Source organism: Pterocles gutturalis, unplaced genomic scaffold (assembly GCF_000699245.1).
Source record: "Pterocles gutturalis isolate BGI_N339 unplaced genomic scaffold, ASM69924v1 scaffold2681, whole genome shotgun sequence".
NCBI classification, from domain to species: domain Eukaryota; kingdom Metazoa; phylum Chordata; class Aves; order Pterocliformes; family Pteroclidae; genus Pterocles; species Pterocles gutturalis.
Window position 1 is genome coordinate 1375 of NW_010097497.1, and position 22498 is coordinate 23872.

The 22498-nt window shown below is 41.5% G+C and overlaps 1 protein-coding gene across 1 annotated transcript; it reads left to right on the top strand.

The window, feature by feature from the left end:
• Positions 1–5950: 5950 nt before the first annotated feature.
• PLEKHA8 (pleckstrin homology domain containing, family A (phosphoinositide binding specific) member 8) lies at positions 5951–21612 on the top strand (the record flags this gene model as incomplete). Its single annotated transcript, XM_010074645.1, has 13 exons — positions 5951–6067; positions 6878–7033; positions 8956–9080; positions 10474–10632; positions 11541–11581; positions 12288–12445; positions 15019–15178; positions 15537–15622; positions 16278–16336; positions 17592–17722; positions 18190–18260; positions 20485–20546; positions 21415–21612. Coding segments are annotated over 13 exons (1523 nt in total), but the record flags the coding sequence as incomplete, so codon positions are not given.
• Between the last annotated feature and the right edge of the window lie 886 nt (positions 21613–22498).

A 22498-nucleotide genomic window follows, 5' to 3' on the forward strand; every position in this document is an offset into this window, starting at 1 on the left:
TTTTATTGTTTTGCTCTGAATTCCTTTCAGTTTATTCCGAGATGCCAAGAGCCAGCACCAAGCAGTAAATTTCAGCTTTCACACAGAACTTTAAATTACTTTTGTCTCTGATGATTCAGAATTCTGTAACAAACTTTGGGGGACAGCTGAAGAAAATGTGAAAGAGCGTTAAATTTTTATAGCTTGAATCTGCATGCATGTGATACTGCTTAGAAGGAGTCTTTGTTTTGGGAGTTTAGTTTAAGAAATCTGGCCTTTTAGGATGGGAGATATGTACATTTCTAGTGGATATCAGGCTCTGGAAATAAGCTCCTCTGTTTCCAAAGGTGGAGGAAGTAACTGAAAAGGTCACACTTAGATAAACATTTGGTTCTAAAAAGCTTTTGTTTATAATTTTTCCGTTCTTTTTGCCTCTGAGTATAGTCTGAGTTCTGATTGTATAAAATGGGAAGTCTGGCTTTTGGGGAGGTGGACCTAGATAGCTGAGGTTTCTGTTGTCTTCAGAGCAATGGCCTGCCCAGTGTTACTGACTGTAGCTGATCTCAGAGACCAGGTGTTGGTTTAGATGGATGACCAAGTCTCACCCAGTTCTGGCTACACTTTTCACCCAGGATGCTTCAGGGACTAGTTAGTTCATTTTCTTTGGACTTTGCATTGTTTTGTTTGTGTGGTTTGACCTTCTTTCTCATGTCTTTCTTCCCTTGCCCCGTTTTTTCTTCATGGAGCAGCCTTGCTTTTGTCATACTTTTTTGGAATTGAGTAATGTGCTTGCAGCAGAAAAGTTTGATGAGGCTGCAGGAATGGAAATTGGTGTCCCCTCTCTCCTCTGTAGATGTCAGAGCAATGCTGCAGAGCCTACACGGTGCAGTGCTCCCTGCCAGGTATGCTGCAGTACCGGTGCCTCTGCATTCAGTCCTTCTGCACTGAAATAAGTAAGTGATCTCAGGGAGACTGGCTGGGTTGGACAGAAGCAAAAGGTGTGGCAGAATGATGGTGAAGAGATACCACCACGTGGTACCTGTACGTTTTTACATAGATTCATTGCATGGGCTCAGTCTGGCCTGATAACCACCCCAGGGGTAAGGGAGAGGAGCTGCTAGTTTGCTGGGGGTGGCAAGTATAAGCAGACGAGGGAAACTCCCAGGAGCTTTGAATGACTTGAATTAGTGTGTCTGAGCAGTGGCCTGGATTATTGAACTTTTGCTTCCATCACTCACCATGATCCCTTCTCTGCCCTTCGTCTTTTCACTGTGTCCCCTTCAAAAATGCCCGACTGCTGGTACATTGTGCTCTCCGTGCCTTGGCGGGTCACTGACATAAAATTGTTTGCAATCAAACCCAGTTCATCTGTGATGGCAGGATACTTTCTCACTGCTGGTAGCACCGCCCTAACAGTTGTGATTGAAATTAGAGTGGATTTTATGGGACCCCTGCGAGAAAAATAATTCGGGAGAGGGTCACTGTGTTAAAGCCTGTTGCAGCTGTTGCTTGTTTCACTTGAACCTCTAGTGTCCCTCAAATAAGTGCTTTAAAAAGTGATACCATTATTGAAGTGCTAAATCTGTTAACTTCATTACCTTTAGGGGCTTTTGGTATTGATTTCTGCTGTTAATATGAACGTAGTTGGAGTAAAATTTCTATATGGGCATTTCCAGAAGCTGCTCTCTAGGTGAGAGGATGATAGCTCAGAGGAGAGGCATAAATTGTCATAGACCCTTTTCTGCCTTTCTGCTGTTCCTCATGGATACAGACTGGATTTTTTCCCTGTCAGATTTTTTCCCTGTCAGATTGTTTCACTACAGAATTAAGGCTGCAAAAGGTGCTCCAGTGCCTGGGATTGCCCTTCCCAAAACACTGGGTAGCCTGGGAAAAGCAGGTGACAGTTTTGGGTGCAAATTGCTTATGTCAAGATAACCCTTTAACTGCATTACTTCTGTTTGTTATATAAGAAGAGAGGGGGAAACTTTCAATTTGGTCTGTGATAATTTGAAGATCTAGTGTGGATGCCCAATAGTTGAGATTGCAAGCGCCTTGGGATCTTGAAAATGAGTGTTTCATCTGTTTGTGACACAGATTTCCATTGCCTTAGTTCCCCAGGGAGATCCTTCTCCATCGCACATCAGTGCATTAAGCCCAGCAGCGGTCCTTCTGGGCCAGTATGAAATGTTTGAGTTGTGTCGGTGAGGAGACGCAGGCAGCTCAGTGCAGAAGTCAGCACGATCCATGGCAGCTCAACAGTCGTCTTTCTGAGCTGGAAATAAGATCTCTTGACCCGGTCCTGTGTTTTGGCAGTTAGATGCATCCTCTATCTGGAAAATATGACTTTCCTCCTGGAAGGCAGGTGTTTTGCGGTCACAGTTGCAGGAGGGTAGGGTGCTGTCTTCAGGCCAACAGCTGCTACGTGAGCAACCAGGTTTAGGCTGGACTTTGGCAAAGGTGTGAGCCTGATCGCCTTCATAGACTTACATCAGCACTGGCAACTTGGGAAGGACGTATATTGGATTTTCTCTTGCTTTTTTCAAGAGTCTTGGTCCTATTTGAGCTGAGTCTTCAGCAGCTCTTGTCCAGGTGTCGGTCGATGATACAGCGCTGGGCAGAAGCTGTGGTTGTTCTGCCTGTGGGTGTGGAGAGATAAAGCGGTAGCTGGTAGTACGGTGAACACAGGGCACAGCTTTGCTCAGGGTGGGGGGAGAAGATGAATCTTGCTGTTCTTGCTGTGAGATGTCTCTGACTATGAGAGCAGCTGCTCTGGGACTTTCTTGCAGCCCTGCACAGAGAAGCAAGGACCTGCCCCCCCCTGCGCTCCCACCTGCAGCTCAATCTTGGGTCCTGCCCGTGATATTAGCAGAAGGGATGTGATGAAGGCTTTAATTCCTCCTATTAGGAGGATGTTGCCGTAACGTGGGAATTCCAGAATTATCTCCTATCTACACTTGAAGTCTGAATTAAGGTCAAAGAAGTCCAGGAATTGGACTATCTATTGCCTAAGTTTTTATAAAGACTTATGTTGAAGCTCAAGAAATTAATAAGCATCAAGTATTACATAATTCTAGTGGAAAGCAAGCAATAATAAAAACCTGGGTGTCTGGCCTTTGTGCTTTTTAAAAATGCAACTGGAACTGTCATCTCTTAATTGCGGCTTGTTTTCCAGGTCATCAGTTTGACTTCTTGAGTATGTAATTCTCCCAGATGGTTTGGCTTTGTGGATGTCTGACATGCTCTACATGTCTTCAAGTGTTTTTTTTTTTCTTCTTCTTCTGGCTTGGCACTTTGGAGGAAATGCTGTCTGGAGTCTGAGTTGTGTAACATTAAATTTTGAATTATGTCCAAATTTCAACTGTGTTATCAAGAAATGTCAAGTTTGCTAAGTGATAGCTGCATCCAGACTTCCTGAAGTGTAATGGTGAAAGTAGGCAGATCCTTCAGGCTGTGGAAACTTCTGGAGAAATACTGAATCCTTAGCAATGACAAGCTGCTTAAATATCTGTTTCTGTAGTGGACAATATCGGATCTTTGCAGGAGTGCAATATGTATTAAGACCTTAGCCACTGTCTGTGAAGTTGCCTGGAATCTCTTCACTTTCTTCTATGGCTGACCCCTTAAGCTACTGCTCGCTTTTATTGTGCTTTGCATTTTAGTGTCTTCATCTATATATCTATGACTTCCCCAGCAAGGTCAATTTTTACTGTTTAATGGCTCTCTGGCTCTACAACAAGCTGTGGCATTATCAACTATATTTTTTCCTGCCTGTGGACCACCAGTATAAATGGGCTCAGTAAATTCTTCTTCAGAGTTGTGTTAGTGCTGGCACCAGTGAGACCTCAAAAGGTTCAGCTTTAGCTTTATATCTCAGGTGGAGTCCAAATGCTCAGTTCTAGAAATTGCAATATCCCAGGAGAGTTTATGGGGAAAGAAAAAAAAAAAACTGAATAAGCCCGAGACTTGGGTTCATGGAAGTGTCTTTTTGCTGCTTTTTGGTTTTGTGTTTTTTCCCCTGCTCTTTGCTGTCTGCAAATGTGAAGCTCCTGTAATTGAAAATTGTATCCCTGTTGCACTGCCCGTGATTTGTCAGCCACATGCTATTTTTAGCTGGTTGTTTAGGTTAACCTTCCCATGGCTGCTGACTCAGTGTCAGTGGGTACCAGGTGGTTAGTGCATCTTGGCAGAACCTGTGATTTTTTTTTTTAATTGGTTTCCTTTTACAAAAAAAGTATTTTTGTTGGTGTGACAATTCTGTTCTGAAAATATATGCTATCCTAGTTAACAATTGCCTATCATAGTCATTTCAATACGTATCTAATAAAGAAGAGTTATGTTCTGCAAAGGAAGACAATTCCCCCTCAAAAAAAAAAAAAAGACCCAGAACCAAAAAACCCAACCAAACAACAGCCTCAACAAAATATATTGACTCATAACATATTTTTAACCCCCTTCCAAAATGATGGAAGCAGAGTGCTTTGTATGTTGGCTAACTGATTGCAGAGCCTTTGATTGATGGGATGTAATTTGGTTGAGCATCAGCTGCAGTTGTAAGCTGTAGGACCATGGCTGAAGTGATTCATGTGCAGCAGCAGGATCTCCAGACTGAATTAGAGGCTTATATTGACTGTGGCGCTGTGCATTATTTAAGGGATTGGTTCTGGGCCATTGAGTGTCTGAAGCAATTAACTGCTTCTCTCTGCTGAACAATCACCTCCTTTTTTTCTGAGTTTGTTTGTGTCAATAGTGACTTTTAGGATAGTTTCTTTATTTTGGTGGTAAGACAAATAAAAATCAGTCTTGCTGTTTTCTTTTTTTTCTTATTCTCATTCCTGTGATTTTTTTCCCTTCATATAAAATAAAGATGTATTGAGAATATTTTGGGATTTATAGTGTTTTTTATATTCTTCTAGGAAATAATGGAAGGACTCTGGGAACATGTGAAAAAGGATTTATGTTTAATTTGTTTTCCAGCTGCCCCCAAGGCTGAGCAACCCATAGACCAGGTTGGCCCAGATGCAGTGGTATTTCTTGTTTAAAAAAAACAACCAAACAAAAAAACTTAAACCATACTTCTATTAGCCTGAGGCTTTAGGGCTTTCTGCCCTTAAACTGGGTTGGGCTTGGCTTGAGCAGTAGCCTAAGAAATCAGTCCCTGGCTGGTCAAGAGCAGTCGTTCCTCCAGCGTGATCTCAGCCCAGGCCCAGGCTGGGCTCCTGCAGCGCTGTGCTGGTTGGCAGAGCCCCGGTGCAGGGGACAGCAGAAGTGAGACCTCTCTGCAAAAATGTGGTGGAGCCACATGGCCCACATGGTCTTGTCAGAGTGTTTTTCCTGGATATGTTTTGCTGGCAGAGTGTGGGAGCCTCAGTATCTTGCTCCTTTGGTCCTGGCCAGGGAAGCTTGTTGCAGCTCACTAATGAAAGCTGCTTTTCTCCAGTGACGTGTCTGCCTCATTTCTTCTTAAGTTAATGAGCTTGTAGTTTTTAATTAGAGATAAATGACAGCTCTTGTGTCTTGTTTACATCTCTTCACACCGGTGTAGTACTTCCAAAAGAAAACAAAAGGGGTAATTTACTTCTGAAGTTGTGTGGTGGGGTGGGCAAAAGTGGTACCTGGTACTATTGGTTTTGATCTAGCCTGGTGTTTTGGTTATTCTCTGGGAAGGTATCTAGAAGTGTAAGTCATTAATTGAAGATTACTTTTTATGTTGGCAGTGTGAGAGTTTCAAGAACTATTGAGAACTGCTTTGGTGACAGAGTCTTCAGAGATCAACACATCTGACACTGTTCCCTCCTTCCAGGGCTTGTGGTGTACAACATCCAGGCCTGTCCACAAATCTTACCACTTAAAGGGTTTAATATTTCTGGGGGACCAAGAATCTTTGGGGCCTTACTTGCAGTGAGTCCTGAATGAGAGAGGTGGCGGAATTGCAGGGAGAGAAGTAACTGAGAAATGCGGTTTTGTTTTTCAGGCTGGCAGCCTCGATGGTTTCTTCTCTGTGGTGGCATCCTGTCCTATTATGACTCTCGGGAAGATGCCTGGAAGGGTTGTAAGGGAAGCATCCAAATGGCCGTGTGTGAAATTCAAGGTAACTAAGCTACAGTAACACTCAGCTGCACAAAGTTTGTCCAATGAGATTTCAGGTCACAAGAGCTATTTGGCACTTGATTTCTTTGGTGTGTGTTTGTAGTAACTCAGTAACTTGATCTGTCTGCCAGTGTTTATTCTGTAGTATTTTGAAAATGTTAAGAGAGCTGCAAGTGTCTAATATAATGGATATTCTAGAGGCAGGTGGGTCACTGTTTTTCATGAGCTGTGGTGGAAAATCACACAGCTTCAAATGATTCTTCATCAGCACAAAGCTGAAGCTAGAAATATCGATAATAAGCTTCAGTACTAGGTCTGCTCACTCATATTGGATTACTTGCCACATCTTTGAGGTTGTAGTTCAGTTATTAAATTGTTCTTATCTCAACCCATGAGTCTCTCTTTCCCTTCACCCCTTTAATTCTCTCCCCCAACCTCAGGAGGGGGGAGCGGGAGCGAGTGTCTGCGTGGTGTTTGGCTGCCAGCTGAGTGGTTTCAAACCACAACAGAGGTTCAACTGTGGTCTGGAAACCTGAAAGAGAGGCTTGCCAGAAGAGGATGCCCCTTCCATAAAGACTTCCAGATGATACTGTACTGATCACATAATTGCCTCTCATAGCCCTTTGTCCCACAGCTGTACTTGTATGTGTCCTGTCTATTCCCTAACCGAGAAGTGGCAACAAGGGAAGTTTAGGGCTGTGGATTCCTCCTCTTTCATTACTGTTGGCCTGCCACCTAACGTACCTTTTGGGATATTCAGTTGGGCTGGGAAGGGCTGAGAGATGTGTCTGAAACCTGTGTTTCCTTCCAGTTCATCCTGCAGACAACACACGAATGGACCTGATCATCCCAGGGGAACAATACTTCTATCTGAAGGCAAGAAATGCAGTTGAAAGGCAAAAATGGCTGGTTGCACTAGGAACTGCCAAAGCCTGTCTGACTGACAGCAGGACACAGAAGGAAAAAGGCAAGAACACCCTTTTGCTGGCACATACTGTTTGCTTTTTATTTCCCCATCCCTGTCCTGGCAGATGTACACACAAAGATGACAAAATCCATACCTGAACTCTGTGTCCGACCTGTGGTTCAAGTCTTTGGTGCTGCTGAAAGCCAAGCCATGTGGGAAGTCTGGCTAGAAGTCTCAGGTGTTAACTTTCAGTGCTGGGATTTTAAAGCTTTGACTTTTCGTTAAAGTGTACTGTGTATAAATCACTCGATAACCATGTGCTGATGGGTTCTCTGAGTACAAGGAGTGAGTAGCTCCTGGTTGTGGGTCACTGTGATGCAGATGTTGCATAAAGGTAAGACCCCCACCTTGTTCCACCATCTTAGTATGATGACCCAACCTCTCATACCAGTGGCTTTTGAGCTTCAGAGTTCCTCAGACCCTTTCCTTCCATGTTCTAACTGGGCTGTCTTGTGCACTTCAAGAAACCCTTGGCAATTAAAATAAAGGTTTGCAATTGGTTTTACATGTACATACTAGTGTTTGGAAACGTAATTCCAATCATGGTCAGGCTATGAAGATTAATTCATTTACCTCTTTGCTTTCACCAGCAGTCTCACTTTCACCCCAGTGAAAACCCCTCCTGCTTACAAGCATGTTATTCGTGAGTCAGTGTGAGACCTTGTGCCTTAAGCTTGCGTAACCTCAGCACAATGGCTGTGCAGAAGATGGGAAAACAGCAAATTATTATTAATATATCAGTGATCCTGACTGCATGCAGCAGGGGCAGACACTTTCTTGCCCTATGGTGAGGAATTGCTTCTCCTCTTAGCCTTTTGTGCATCTTCACCAGCCTTTGCATCTATTGGTTCAAACTGAGTCAGAACTGAGCAGAAGATGCTTCTGTAGGGTCCTGCACGAAGTGGGGATCTGATGTGCAGTGCCTAGAAGCAGAACAAAGCTATATCAATAAACTGACATTCAGTAGCACAGAGTGAAAAGCTACTGATATATTTTCAGAATTAAACTATGTTAGTCTTATTAACAGACAAATTAATTTATTTTGCAGTTCTGGGACTCTAATGTCAAAACATTACATTGACTGTTGGTCATATCTGGATTAGTCTGCTTAGTTCTGCACTCTCTGGTACCAGAAACACACGGACAGGAAAGGGCCACTGAGATGATTAAAGGAAATATCTGATGGGAGAGCATAAAAAAATGGAGGCAGACTCTTCTCAGTGAATGGACAAGAGGAAATGGGCATAAATTTAAATACAAGCAACTCCACTGAGTCATAAGCAAAAATGTTTTATATTGTGAGGATGAGGGAGCACTGATACAGGTTAGACAGAGCGCTTGTGGAGTCTCCATCCTTGTCGATGTTCAAAACCTGTCTAGACATGGCCCTGAGCAACGTGGTCTAGCTGACTCTGCTTTTAACAGGGGAGTAGGACTAGCTGGTCTCCAGAGGTGCCTTCCAACCTCAACCATTCTATGATTAAAGTATGTATGTTAAATTAATCCCTTTGTGTTGGGCAGGATGTGTCTTTTCCCTCCAGGGTTTCCTACCCAGAACCCTGATCTTTTAATTCACAGTGTAATTGTTTGCACCTTAAACTACTTAGTGAGAACAAAAAATATATGTAGGGGTCTCATCCTATTTAAAAGCCCCTTTAAGGTCAAGTGTTGTGAACTTGCTTTTTCTCCATGTCTTAAGTCTAAGTTCCTGTCTATGATGGCAAATAACGAAACAGTAGTTTACGTGTCAGGAGCAGAATTTATGGCCAATCCAGCTTATCTTTTTAAGTTGATAGAAAATGTTTTGCAGTAAGGAAGTATTGATTCAATTAGATTGGGTAATACTATTTCAGCAACTTTCCAAAATTGTATACTGCAAGAAGGATACAATAAATTTAACTCTTTTTTTGTTCCACTTTTAGAGTTCACTGAAAACACAGAAGCCTTGAAGACTAAAATGTCTGAGCTTAGACTGTACTGTAACCTCCTTGTTCAGCAAGTGCATAAAACGAAGGAAGCCAGCATTTCTGGTGTATCAGAACCAGAGGTACAGCTCTACTTTTGGTGTAGACCATGTCTGTGAAGTCTTGAGCATTGTGAACTCGTCTGGTTAGCCAATATAGTATTCACTCACAGTTACTTAATATTGCACCCCCTTTCTGCAGAGTACCTGTGGGAAATTATGTACCCACACAACAGTTCTTGTCTAAATGGAGTAATACTATATTATTGCAAATAATTTTCCCTTTGCTGGGGTAGCAAGTAGTGAGATGAGATATATCTGTGATCTAGATAATAACATCTCTGTAGATGTGTGTATAGTGGATCAAAAAAAAGATTTTTTTTAATAAAAAGATAACTTGCAAGGTGTGCGCATTTGTCTGCCCCTGCATCATTAATATTCAGTTCAGCAAAACACTTCCGTTCTCAGTCAAGACCTTTAAAAGGTCAAGAGACCACAGAAAAAGCAGAACTGCTAGAAAGAACTGCGTGATTAACCTCACTTAAGTTATTAAGTTTCAAACCTTGCAAATCTTCCTGTCCAAAGAAGACTCGTTTAAGAGGGGTCTTCTGATGACAGTGATCTGCCCCTTGCTTTGACAGAGAAAGGTGTGAAGAGGGATGCCTGTCACTTTCTAGAGAAGTTGGTGTGGAGTTCCAGGATACCTCCCACTGGAGAGATGGGTCCTCAAGTGCAGGACAGGCAGGCGAAACACCTGAAGGTTAATCAATATGTACATCCAAGCCATGGTGGATTAACAGTGCAGAAGCATGTGATGTAGTGTTTAAGTGACTAAAAGGTGCTGTTAGAACTTGCAGCTTATGGGTTTTGACAACAAATAAGTAATGTGATGTTCATCAGCTCATAATTCCCACTTCTGGGGGAAAACTTGCTTTTCCTGATCTTACCGCTATTTAACTGGAAAGATTTATTGCTAAAAGCATTTCAGCATCAATAACTGCACTTTGGAGAGATGAAGAATATTGTGGCAATATGATACTTCATTCTGCCTGTTTTTCAATTGCAGTAATTTTTTGTTCATGGGATTTTTGAAATTATTATCTGCAGATCATTCTATATCTATTTAATTTGCTTACTTCTTGTTTAACCTGTCAGTGGCGTCTTCTGGATTGTTGAATACATCAAGGCTTAGTATTCAATAGACTTTTAATGCCAGACATAAATAACTAAGAGGTATTGCTTTTAAAATGCAAGCATACTGCGCTTGTAGTGAGAGGCTGACAAGAGTGGTAATGCTGTGAGGGGGTATAGCCCCAGCAAGATGTGATGCCAGTTCTCTGAGCAGCTGATACACTGTGTTTTAGTCCATATTAAACAGCAATCATGACTGTAGCAGTTGTGGGCTTTGTAGACATTAGTTGCTCCAAGTTGATCTTCTGTGGTGAGTCCATGTCTTCCTGTTGGTTTCTTCCCACAGAGTGGGATTGATATGGGAGCTCTGTTAACATCAACTTGTGACACCTTCCTGAAGACTCTTGAGGAATGTATGCAGATTGCAAATACTGCCTTCACTTCTGAGTTATTGCATCAGACCCCGCCTGGATCCCCATGTTTATCAGTTCTCAGAATGAACAAGGTAACAGCCAGCGACCTTTTCTCTCAGTCTTAGCATGGGTGGTAAGGTGCCCTTTTGTAAAGTAGCATTAGTAGAAGTAGAGAATGCGTTTTAACCCATGTTAGAGCTAGTAGTCCTCCACTGGACATACTCTGCAATTTCTTGTGGTTTGCAAGTGAGGTAGGGCCAATTTTTAATAAGCAGTGAGCAATAGCTTAACTTCTAATGGCAGGTGAAAGTTATTAAGCATTGACTTTCAGGACCTGATTCACCTGCAGACAGCAGTGTTTCAGAATACCCTGGCTGTATGGCAAGTTGGTCCATTGTGGGAGCTCACAGCAATTGTTACTCTTGTAAGCTACTGCAGCATCGGATCTGTGGTGATACACCAACAGGAGCTGATGAGCTTTTATTTTTAATGACAAGGACGCTTTCTTGAATCTTGAATCCACAACTACGTACACAAAACTGGCGAACAGTAGATTAAAGTGTGTGTAGTAAAGTAGATGCGTCACTGCATCTGGGAAGTGAGATTACTTCAGCATACCTGGCATCTGGCCTCATGTTTCTACTGGTTTTTCGTATTTTTCATAAGTGAAGAAGAAACATCATTGCAAAGAAAACTCACTGCCTTGTTTCTTTTCCACATGCTATATGGTGTCTCACTTGGCTCTTGATAGCTAGCTTCTAAAAGAAGTCTCTTGATTTTCTTTTTTTTCCTCTTTTCAATATTTTAATGGTGTAATAATGTAGCACCTTTTTTGCATTTGTCTGTATACTGCTGCCAGGTCAGAGAATTAGTGAGCGTATGCTTAGCTTTTCAGCTTTTTTGCTGGCTCCATCTTGGGTTTAATAAAATGTGAAGTTTGAGAAGCATGATACAGTCTTTTTGCTTTAAAGAATATTCCCCCTCCCCACTTTTCTTACAGATAAAGCACTCTGTATTGTCCAGTCACACCTCAACGGAAAGGTATAATAAAAATCTTTACCGTCCATCTCTTTCTAATCTGTTTTTGGTAGTGTCTGTTCTTTCCATATTTTTACTCTAATGTTACTAGTACTCGATGCAGGCAGAATTGTATTGCTCTGAGCTGCATACTTGGAAGCAGACACAACAAAAGGGAGCTGGCTCACCCCACTTCATGTCTCTTCTTTATCAGCCCTTTCCCTTTTATTTTTCTCAGCTAACTACCTGATGTCTTACTGGTCAGTCACGAGCCAGCTCTCTCCCACTTCAATGCTCTTTCCTGCATCTTAGGTTCCACTCCATAAACTCATAAAATTGTTGATGGAGAGCAGGCTATGATTTGTAGAGTAGATGGCAAAGGTATGTATTTTAAAGTACTAATGAGGGGATATTATTTTAGCTACAATACCTGCCTGTGATTTTCTTTTTTGTAATCAGGTGTATTTATTTTATTATGTCTCTTTTTAATAAAGGTCATTGTAAATATATTCAGACTGCAAACTGAGGTTGAATTGTTAATCCTACTTGCTCCAAAGAGCTGCCTGGTTCCTTCTGTTATTTTAGACAAGTTCTTTTGCTCAAAGCAGCCTGTGACAGCCTATAGTCTCTGTCAACTATTTTTCTCTTATTGTTATTTGTGTGTTTTCATGGGAGGAGGCTTACCAAGCAATGTTTCATACACTAGCCATTATTCTTTCCCTTTTTTCAGGCAGATGGAATTGAACCCCTGTGAAAATGGCTCTGTTAAAGCAGAAATTAACCATCAAGAGGAAGCACTTATTAGAAATATGGAAAGTTTAAACCGGGAAACAAATGAGGGGAGCAGTGATGTTTCTGTTGGAGATCACATAGCAGAGGATTTGGCAGGTAAATATGTCCATCTTTTATCCAGAATTGTTGCTCTTTAAGTGTAAATGGAGGGAGGCGTAGACTGCCTGTGAGACTGCTGAAACCTTGCTTCCCAAGATAGGGAATGTCAGTGTATTTTAGTCTGATATCTGCCCTTTGCAAGTCTTCTCAGCATAGCTCCTGCCCTTGTTGATAGCTGAATTGGGACTGAATGGGGAAGGAAATTAAAAATTCTTTTTTGGACAAGTGGAGGCTCCTCTCGATGCTGATTGACATGCGTAACAATACAGCCTGGCAGAGCTTGGGCTCTGCTTACGCTGTGGACAGACACATTGTTCCCAGAGGCCCTCCGCTGGGAATGCCAGCACCTCTGCTAATATGTTGGGCTGCGCTGTCAGAAGGGGGACATTGAAGCTTTGTGTGCCTGTCTTGGAGGGATTGACCTTGTAGTCACTCTTGATTGCTCTGACAAATCTTTATGGAAAATTAACCCTTTTTCTGCCACTAAGAGTATACTAGAAAGCACCTTTTTTCTTCCATTACCTTAGGAATACCATGAAACTTAAATTTGTTTGTGATTTCAGTAAAACACTGCTGAGCTAATTCCATATGAAATTCCATCCAACATAGTTATTTTGTTAAGGGCTGCTGAACTTAATTTGGGTAAGTCTATACAAGTAATACGTGATTTCTGCTCTTCCTGTTGAATGGACTGCATCATTCTCGAACAGTAGCTTTCTCTGCCAGGCTGTTATTCCAAAACATACATATGCAGTCAGTGAATCAGCTGGTTTATAAGCCCAAGTTAATGAACACAGTGATTTTGCTCTTACATGGGTTCTCTTTGGAGTTTTTCCCATATCTGTAACTGGTGTTGCATAGTGTGGTAAGTCCCCGCAGAATAACGTGCATGGTCACCATTTGGCATAATACCTCAAGAATACAGTGCTAAAGCAAGGAGATCAAACTAATTCGAGTTAGGTTGTTGGTACCATTTAGCTACTGAGGTTTTTCCAGTGCAAAAAAGATAAAAAGCCTACCCTCTCCTGGGCACACACATCTGAGCTGCATCATTTTACTGGCAGTACAGGGCAGAGCAGGATGTGCAGTGCCATCTGTATGGGATGGGCTGAGCCAGCCAGCCAGTGGCTCGGTCTCGCTGATGGCTTGTTTGGTGAGTTCCAGTGAGCCTAGGAGCTCTGCCCTGTCCCAGATAGTCTTCCCTCCCTCTCCTCATTCTTAAAAGCAATCAATCTTTAAAAGCACTCAAGCATTTAAGTCCCATAAGAAATTTGTGTTTGTCAATTAGGTCTTACAGTGTTTGAGTTTGAAGTTTCAGAGGACCCCAGGCTTTATGCATGGCACTTCTGTGCAGTCACTGTGGACTTCTCTACTCACCAGCCAGTGTGTCTGGGTGAAGGACAGATCAGTGATACTGGCAGAGTCACTTTGCTTGTGAATGAGGCAGTTTGTGATGGCTGAGGCCATTTTTTTTTTGCCCTGAGGAGAATGGCTGAAGTCTCATTGCTGTTACTGGGTGTAAGTGGTTCTTTTGTCACCCAGCACCAGGATTATTCAGCGGTTCTGCGAGTAAATATGGAAAGCTGCAAGTTTGTTTTCAGACTTCAGTTGGAGGAAGAGAGTTCCTTTCAACTTGATCCCTTCAGCCAGAAGCTCGGTTCTGCTTCAGGTCTATAAATCCGCACTGGCATTTAAAAGTATTCCTTTCCTGGAGAGACAGGTTCCCTGGGAGATCTTGGATGCTAGTTTGACAGTGTAGCCGCAAGATGTGCTGTAGCCGTGGCTTGTACACTGCAGGTGCTGCAAACATATAATTTTTGCTTCTTGACTTGTTCTCTCCAGTTGTCCGTGAGGCCAGAAGGTCTTGTTATGCATGGGATGTGACCTTTCTTTGGGTGTCTAAGACTTTATCTTCCTTCAGAGGTGCTCATGTAATGCTCTGTTTATATGAAACAGGTGCACTTGACACCAAAAAATAAATGAAATAGACCACAGCGGGGAAGAGGCAACTGGTTGTTCTTCTGAGAAACTTTAAGGATATTAATACAAATTGGGGAGACCGTAGCAGCCTTTGATACCATAGCAGTACCCATCTAAGCAGCCAGTTTACTTATCAGAAGGAGCAAACAAGTCACTATTCTTCTTTTGCTTTTAAAAATGCACTGTGCCACTTTATCAGCACTGGGGAAGTTACAGCCTTGTGAGAAGCAATCTTTCTTCCAAGGAGATGAGTCTCCTTTCTGCTATACCCTATTGTCTCTTCAACACTCTCCTCTAATGGGGCTGTCCTTGCTGAGGATGTGTGGCCTTACCTGCATTGGAGCCTGGTGCTTAGTCTGTTTGATTAAAAGAAACGGGGAGGGAACTGACTGAAAGGTGGTCTGAGCACCCAACAGTGGGGGAACTGTGATGAGAGTCATGGTGCTGGCAGGGAAAGCTTTTAAACTTGCATGATCCAGAGACCCAAGCACCTTCCTTCAAACAGAACATGTCTTAAGGAAAAGGAATAACAATACGGGTGTGTGGCTGTTTTCTTTTTCTATTTTTCTTCTGTTTCCTTTGAATGTAAGGCATTAAAGAAGGTGGAGAGAACAAGCTGCAAGCTGCAGAAAGCTCTGGTGCCCACAAGTTGCTGCAGTCAGAAATGAATTCTTTAAGTGGATTGACCCTGTGTGAGGAAGACAGAAATGAAAATGATTCTCCTACCTTCTTCAGCGTCATGAGCAATAGGTAGTACATGTTGCAGATGTAAATTATAAGGATTATTGGAACTTTAAGCCCTTAATTGACTCATTTTTATAAGTCTGTTCTGTCTGTAAATCTGTATTTGCTGAGATTATTTAACAAGACTGCATACAGCACAGTAGTAGTTGAAGATATCCTTTGTAGAGTTGTCTGTACAGAGTGGAGTGGGAGGTTTTTTCATTTACTTTAACCTAGTGAAACAAAAGCCATGTTGGTGGTTTCATGTTTGTAAATTTTACCTCTATGCAAGTGAAGTGGGCATGAAATGTAATTTTTTGCTTTTAGAAGTTGCACAAAAGGAGTTGTTAAGCTAACAATCTTTTCTGCTTGTCCTGGACACCAGGTTCAGTGATATTGAACTTCGGGAGGAGGAGGGCATACCAACAGAAGAGTTTCTGGAGTCATGTTATGCAATTGTGCCTGTTCTGGGTAAGCAACTTGCTCTTTTCATGCCAGGGGTGCATCTGACTGCTTTTGACTGCTGACAGCTGTGAGAAAAGGTGGAGCAGCTGGTTTGAAGAATTTGTTTCTTCGTTGAAGTGATATAGTAGAAATAGTTGCAATCGTAAGAATCAATTTGACTGGTACCAGAAGATGTTTCTTACTCTTTCACTTTGTAGAGGACCCGCTCTCACTTAGATGGCAGCCATGTATAAGCTGTCTGGAAATCTATGGGTGTATCTGGAACAGCAATTTCTTGCCGTCAAAAGAGCAGCGTGGAGTGCCTTTCATGTCTGATACTGCTGACAGCACACCATCAGCTGTACTAGCTATTGCTGTTATCTGATTTTGCCAAAGACTTCTGTCTCCAGCTAGTGCAGCTCCCCACCTGCTTGGCCCCTGAGTCTAACAGTAGATGTGAGGACCCTGTAGGCATGCACCGTGTTGAAGACTTCCAGATTGCAGGTTGCTGTATTTTAACACTTGTATCAACTGGGGTGGATTGGTTCTACGCTAAGGAAAGACTTTGATTTATGTCATTCATTTTGTATTCTCCTGCCATTTAGAAGGATTTAATTGTTACTAAGACATGAGGACTGGAAAAAGAAACAGTTTTAAAATATGCCCTTTTCTGTTTTTCTAGACAAGCTGGGACCAACTGTTTTTGCTCCTGTTAAAATGGATTTTGTAGGTAACATCAAGGTAACAGCTTATTTCTAACACTGATTTTTTTTTTTTTTTTAACAAAATACCTATTTCCGGTACTAAAGCTCAAGAAGCTTTATTGTAGGAGTCAATACTGGAAGGCTATTTAATATTTGATAATGTTACCATCTGTCAGATCAGGATGCTGAAATGCCCCTAATTCTGTTTTTACAGTACGTGCTGTGTTTAATAAATCCAGCTGTTCTACGCAAACTTATGAAATACTTGATTGACTGCCAAGTAAAACATCTGTTACACCTAGTGCATATGACTTTGATTCTGAGCTGAATAAGTTGCAAGTCAACATGTGATGGTAGCAAAATTGGCTTTAGACTGTAAAACAAACCAGGGGGGTGAAAAATCCTTTCCTCAAACAAGTAGGAGCAAATTAGTGTGTTAAGAAGGAGCTTCAGAGCAGGTCGGGGCAGACCCTGCTGCTTTGGTTCTCGTTCTGACAGTCCTTCCAGCTCCAAGTCTGAAAAGGTTTGAAGTGCTACTTGTGAGACAAGAGGTATTCATAGTGAGACTTTCTCAAGGAAAAAAAAGAAATATCTTCTAAGTGTATGATACGGAACATTACATACCTTCAGATTTGTTTGATGTAAAGTAAGGCAGATAAGTGTGTATCTTGCTGAAGGTAGCCACTGAAAGACTGAAGATAACAAGAGGGAAGAATGCTATTTAAAAAAAAATAAATGTAATATTTTTTTAAGTGATAGGCAGCTGTTCCTTTAATGTAGAAGACGACTCTAACTGCCTCATATTTTCCCTTTTATTTTTGTGAAGAGTTTGTATAACAAACTTTGGAATAAATTAAATCTTAACCATGCCAATGACTGCTAAGTGTAATTGAGAATTTGCAGTTGTCAGAAGGTAATCTTGCTTGCACTTGAAGCTTGGGGCAAATGGGTCTTTGCTTGGAGAGCAGATTGAGTTTCCACTGCTGTGGAGGATGCCATGTAAACCTGAAGTATTTTGTCAGACAGAAATGATAGGTTTGATGTAAGTTGTTGACTGAGATAATTTTTTTTGGTTGCGTTAGGCAGATGGCTAGCCGGATGAGTCTGGGGTTGTGCTCTGGGAAGGCATGCCTGGTGTGGCAGGTCAGCTGTGCCGTGGGGAGTGTGTGACAGGGTTGGGGATCTGTGGTATCCCTTTGCAGGGAACAGTCCTGGTGAATAGGTGGTATTTATAGGACAAGCCACTGTTTGGTCTTAAAAGCCTAAAGCTTTGCCTCTTGTTTTTTCTCCAGAAAATAAACCAGAAATTTATAACCAACAAAGAAGAGTTTGATACCCTTCAGAAGATAGTGCTCCATGAAGTGAATGCTGGTGTAGCACAAGTTAGAAATTCTGCTACGGAGGCTCTCCTGTGGCTGAAAAGGTAAAGGTCTCATATCTACTTGCAGTATGAACCGCTGAGGTGGCATCAGGGGCCTTTCACCAGTGCAAGATTATGTACGTGGAGCAAACTGGTTACTTTCCACAGGCTCCATCAATCCAAATTGGCTAGGTTCAAGATTAATGTGTTGTCTGTGGTTGTATCATTGCAACTTTGCAAAGAGGCCTAAAAAAGTGAACACTGGCAACCCTTTTTCCCCTAAAAATGAAATTACAGTGAGTGACGGATCCTGCTGGGCCAGAACATCAGGCAGGTGATTTCAGGTTGCAGCAGAAATGTTTTAGCGAAGTGTTTTTTCATTGGGCTAGGAAAGAGGCTGGAGGAGGTGGTGGCTGCATTTTTTAAATTCAGATTGAAAATTACTTTTGCAGCTTAGGGGACTTTGTTATACTTTGTATTACTTTGTTATAAACATGTTTTATTTTTATTTCATGGGTTCATCCTGACAGAGGCTTAAAGTTCTTGAAGGGGTTTTTGACAGAAGTGAAGAATGGGGAAAAGAATATCCAAACAGCTCTGAGTAAGTGGCAGTTGCTTTATTCTTTGTGTGCTTCTGAGTTCACATACTTGATTATTTTCCTTCTTGTTTAAAACCTATGTTTTCTTTTCTTCAGTGACCAATGATGCAAGTAATCTTGAAGACATAACATTTTTGAAAATTGCTGGTTTTGAAAATGGCCATCTTCAGGCAGGTTACTAAATGATTGGTCAATGTGGATTTACCAGCAGATAAAGATTCTTTTAATTGGCATACTTTTGACAGGGGAGGCAGTCACATCTTAGGGGAAAAAAGTGCTTTATTTTCCATTTTCTCTGCTGGTTTGTAGTGAGAATGCTCCCGAATTTATAGTTGCTGTTGTGTTATTTTTTCAGTTCCTTGTGAGATGGGCCATCGCTCTTTGAAATCACCTCTTTGCCAGTATGGCTGTGAATTACCTGTATCAGTCAGAAGGGAGTTTGTAACAGAAAAGAAGGATTTTTTTCTAAGTACACAATTTTTGACACTTAGCAAGTCAGGCTAGTGCCCACAGCAAGTATAGAACAAAATATAAACCCCTCTTAGACTTGACTTGGTTCTTCCTGAGTAAGACCCTCTCTATGTGCATGTAGTCTGATGTTATGATAACCCTTTAAAACAGCTTTTTTTAAAGCTTTTTTTTTTTAGCTTCTTTTAAATAGCTAAGCAGTCATACAGTCATCCTATACGATTAGTAAAAAGAACTACTACACCAAAGTATGTAAGCCGCTCTTGGAAGTGTGACTGTAAATACACTGCTACCAGATGTGGGTGTTAAACACCACGGCAAGCCAAGCCACTTATCTGACCTTCTGAGTCTGAAGGCTTCAGCACTGAATTCCTTCTTGAATAGCTCTGTGTCTGCAGCAGAGCTGTGGTGCTGTTTTTTTCTCACTTCTTCCTTCCCTTTCTCCCCCTGAAGAGCACTTCTGTATCTGTATCACCAGTGCAGCTTTGGTTACTGTGACAGTTTCTTATTCAGGAGTTACTGTGCTATTTGAATCTCAGGTAAAGATGGGGTATATGTTTTCTTTCTACAACCTCAAATATCAAGCTAATGAAATGAAAATTAAAAAATGGAATGTCCACCAGTTCCTACGATCTTCTGAGGAACAAACAGCTTTCTGAAGGGATTTGTCTTTACTTGAGATTTAAATCTAAGCAAACTTTTCAACTTCTGGTGTTTTTAATGTCCCCTGTATTGGCTGATAAGGCAGAGAATAGACTTGTAAGTCCTGTTTGCTGCAAAATACTCTTTTTCTCCTTATTTCATTGCTGTTATTACTGTTTCTTACTTATTTCATTGTTGTTATTGTTTCTCATAGATTCTCACTCCTACTGCAAAGACAGAAAAGGTGCATTCCCCAGTCACTAAACTGATAGATGAGGAGTACTTCATATTACAGAAAAACTGTGGCTGTGTGTCACTGTCTTTTTACTCTCTTCCAATATTAACTGTCCGCAGTCTTTTGAGCAAATATCCTAAACCAGCAAAATGTAGAAGTTCTCTTTCTTCATGGTGAACGGCTCAGGAAAAGTATAATACAATGTCAGATGCTTAAAAATTCAACTGAAGGACAGGGATATGAAATAATGACAGTGACAAACTAAAACTGGGAAAATACCGCTCAAAAGATGTTTGGCTTTGTATATAGGAAGCTTTGTATGTGAAAGTGGAGCTTTACTAGGAATGTAACAAGGGCCTTCCTCAAAGGCTGCACTCAGGGGTACTCACAATAGAGAACCTAAGGACTTTTTTAATAAGGGCCCAGTGCTTTCTGTTCCAGTGACCACCAAACTTGACCCTCAGATGTGAGGAGTTCTTGGTTAATGCCCTGAGCTAACCACCTTGATTGATGCTGGCTAACCATCAGGATTGTTTCACCCATATATTATTTTCCAACACTTCCACTGAACTGAGAACTAAATAGTAGAAATGTTAGTCATGAAGCACAGATAGTCAAATAAAAATTACCTTTGCCTTGCTGTGTCTTAGAAGACTTGCTGTGGATGAGTTGAAGGAGATTTGACAGCAGAGCTGAGACTCCAATGTAGAAATCCCAAATCTGTCATCTCCTTTCAGTCATAACTTTGGTGCTCAGAAATATTTATTTGTCATTATTTGCATCCAGTGGCAAGAATGTAGCCTTAAATAGTCATTTCTAAGCTCTGTGATGTAAAGCATACATCTCTTAACTGTTATGTTGTTTTTATTTTTCTCTTTAAGACAATGCTTATGGAAAGACATTACGGCAGCACCATGGTTGGGTTGTCCGCGGGGTCTTTGCGGTAGGTATTTGTCTTCGTTGCTGATAGAGCTGGGGGTCTTGTTAATGTGATCTTATGTTGTGTGTAATTAATAACCCATGTTAAAATTATAAGCGTTAAAATTAATACATTCTCTTGTCAGACCTTATTTTCTTAGGTGAGTGTTGTGTGTGTTGCTATGTTCAGTATTGGGCTTTTAGGGTGGAACCTTCTTTCTGGAGCCAAACCAGACAGATCATGCTTGTGTGCACATTTTTTTCATGATGTGTTTTTCAGCACAGCATTGCAGGGCTATTAAGAAGAAATGAGGATTTTTTGAGGATTGATCTGTCTTTGGATGTGAGCATTCAAGAAGGGTTAGGACAGAATATGTCAGGGAGTTCAGGAGAAAATATTGGGTAGAGGAAATGGTTTATTTTTGTCCGGTCTGGCAGCTCCCCCTCGTGTTGGTCACTGGAAATTATCACTGAAATTATAAAAGAAGAAAGAAGAGCCTCATCCAGGCAATCATGACAGAGACTTTGACTTGGAGAAACAGAAATGTTGGGGAAAACTTTCTAAAGATTGCTTTGAGAATCAGACTTCAATGTTGAAGTGTGTGACATTGGGTCCCCTAACAAACTGTACTTTATTTGGGATTTGTATTTAATTCACTTCCTAAAATCAGACCTCTCTGAAGATGTCTTAAACGAGGGATCTACATAGAGATAATAAAAAAAAAATGCCTCCTTGTCATTTAAAAATATTAATATATGCACGTACATGTGAATATATTAAAGGTATGCAATCTAAGTGCAAAGAGGGATGTCTTAGAAGTTTTTTGTGGCTTTAGTTGGGTTTCTTTTCCTGTTCTGGTTTGCGACTCTGAAAGCTTTGGTTCCTCTCCCAGTTAGCTTTAAGAGCAGCTCCAACATACGAAGACTTTGTGGCAGCTCTGTCCGTGGAGGAGTGTGATCCTCAGGAAGAAACATTTTACAAAGGAATGCAGAGGGACCTCAACATTTACTTACCAGCCATGGAAAAGCAGCTAAGTATCTTGGACACTCTCTATGAAGTACACGGTTTGGAGTCAGATGAGGTGGTATGACTACAGCAAGACCGTGTCTTAAAACTTCAGGGACTGTGTCTGTTAACAAAGATTTCTTTTGTTTTGGTTTTTTTGGATGTCATTTCTGTTCATTGTATCTTTTCAGGTGGGAAGAGTTTTGAGTGTTTTTTGGGGAAGGATATGTACGACTTTCATTTTTTTGTTAACACTTGGTTTGTGTTTAAAGGCAAAGGTACTGTTTCTCTTTGGGTCATAACTATGTCCGTGATGAATGTTTTTTACTGTTTCTCTCCTGCCTGTACACTCTCACTTCTCCTCACCTTGTAAAAGTAACAGAGCAGAATTTGGCCTTTGCTTGGGTACTTTCAGAGAGAGCCGCGTGTGTGGTGGAGCAGTTGGGGTGTCAAAATGGGGCCCAGGCAGGAGCTGTGCCCCCTCACTGCAACGGTGGAGGAGGACAGAAGTAGTGATTGTTGTTTTGGTAGCAGAAGAGAAGGTCAGTTAAATGCCACCTTATTAGGTGCGCAGTGCATTTGCCCCTTAATTTGGGTTGAAGCTTTTTAGTGGAGCACCTCCCCAAATATTACAGAGATCTTCACCACAAGCATATGTGGTTGGTGGTCTGAGCTTCCTCAGGAACCAGCCTTTGAAACTGGGTGTTGTGTTCCCTGACCAGCTCCCAGTATGTGCCACGTTCTCTCTGTCAGCTCTTGCCAATGGGCCACAAGGAATTTGCTGGCACAGACTGGCAGAGCCCAGCTAATTGCAACAGTGCTTTACACAAGCAGTTGAAGATTATGTCCATCACTCTGGTTTATTAAGGTTTTGGTGGGTGTTTCTATTTTGGGGTTAGGGTTTTCTGAAATCAAATTCACACAAAAATGTAATATTTGCTTTTAAATTGAATACAGCTAGCAGTTTAAAA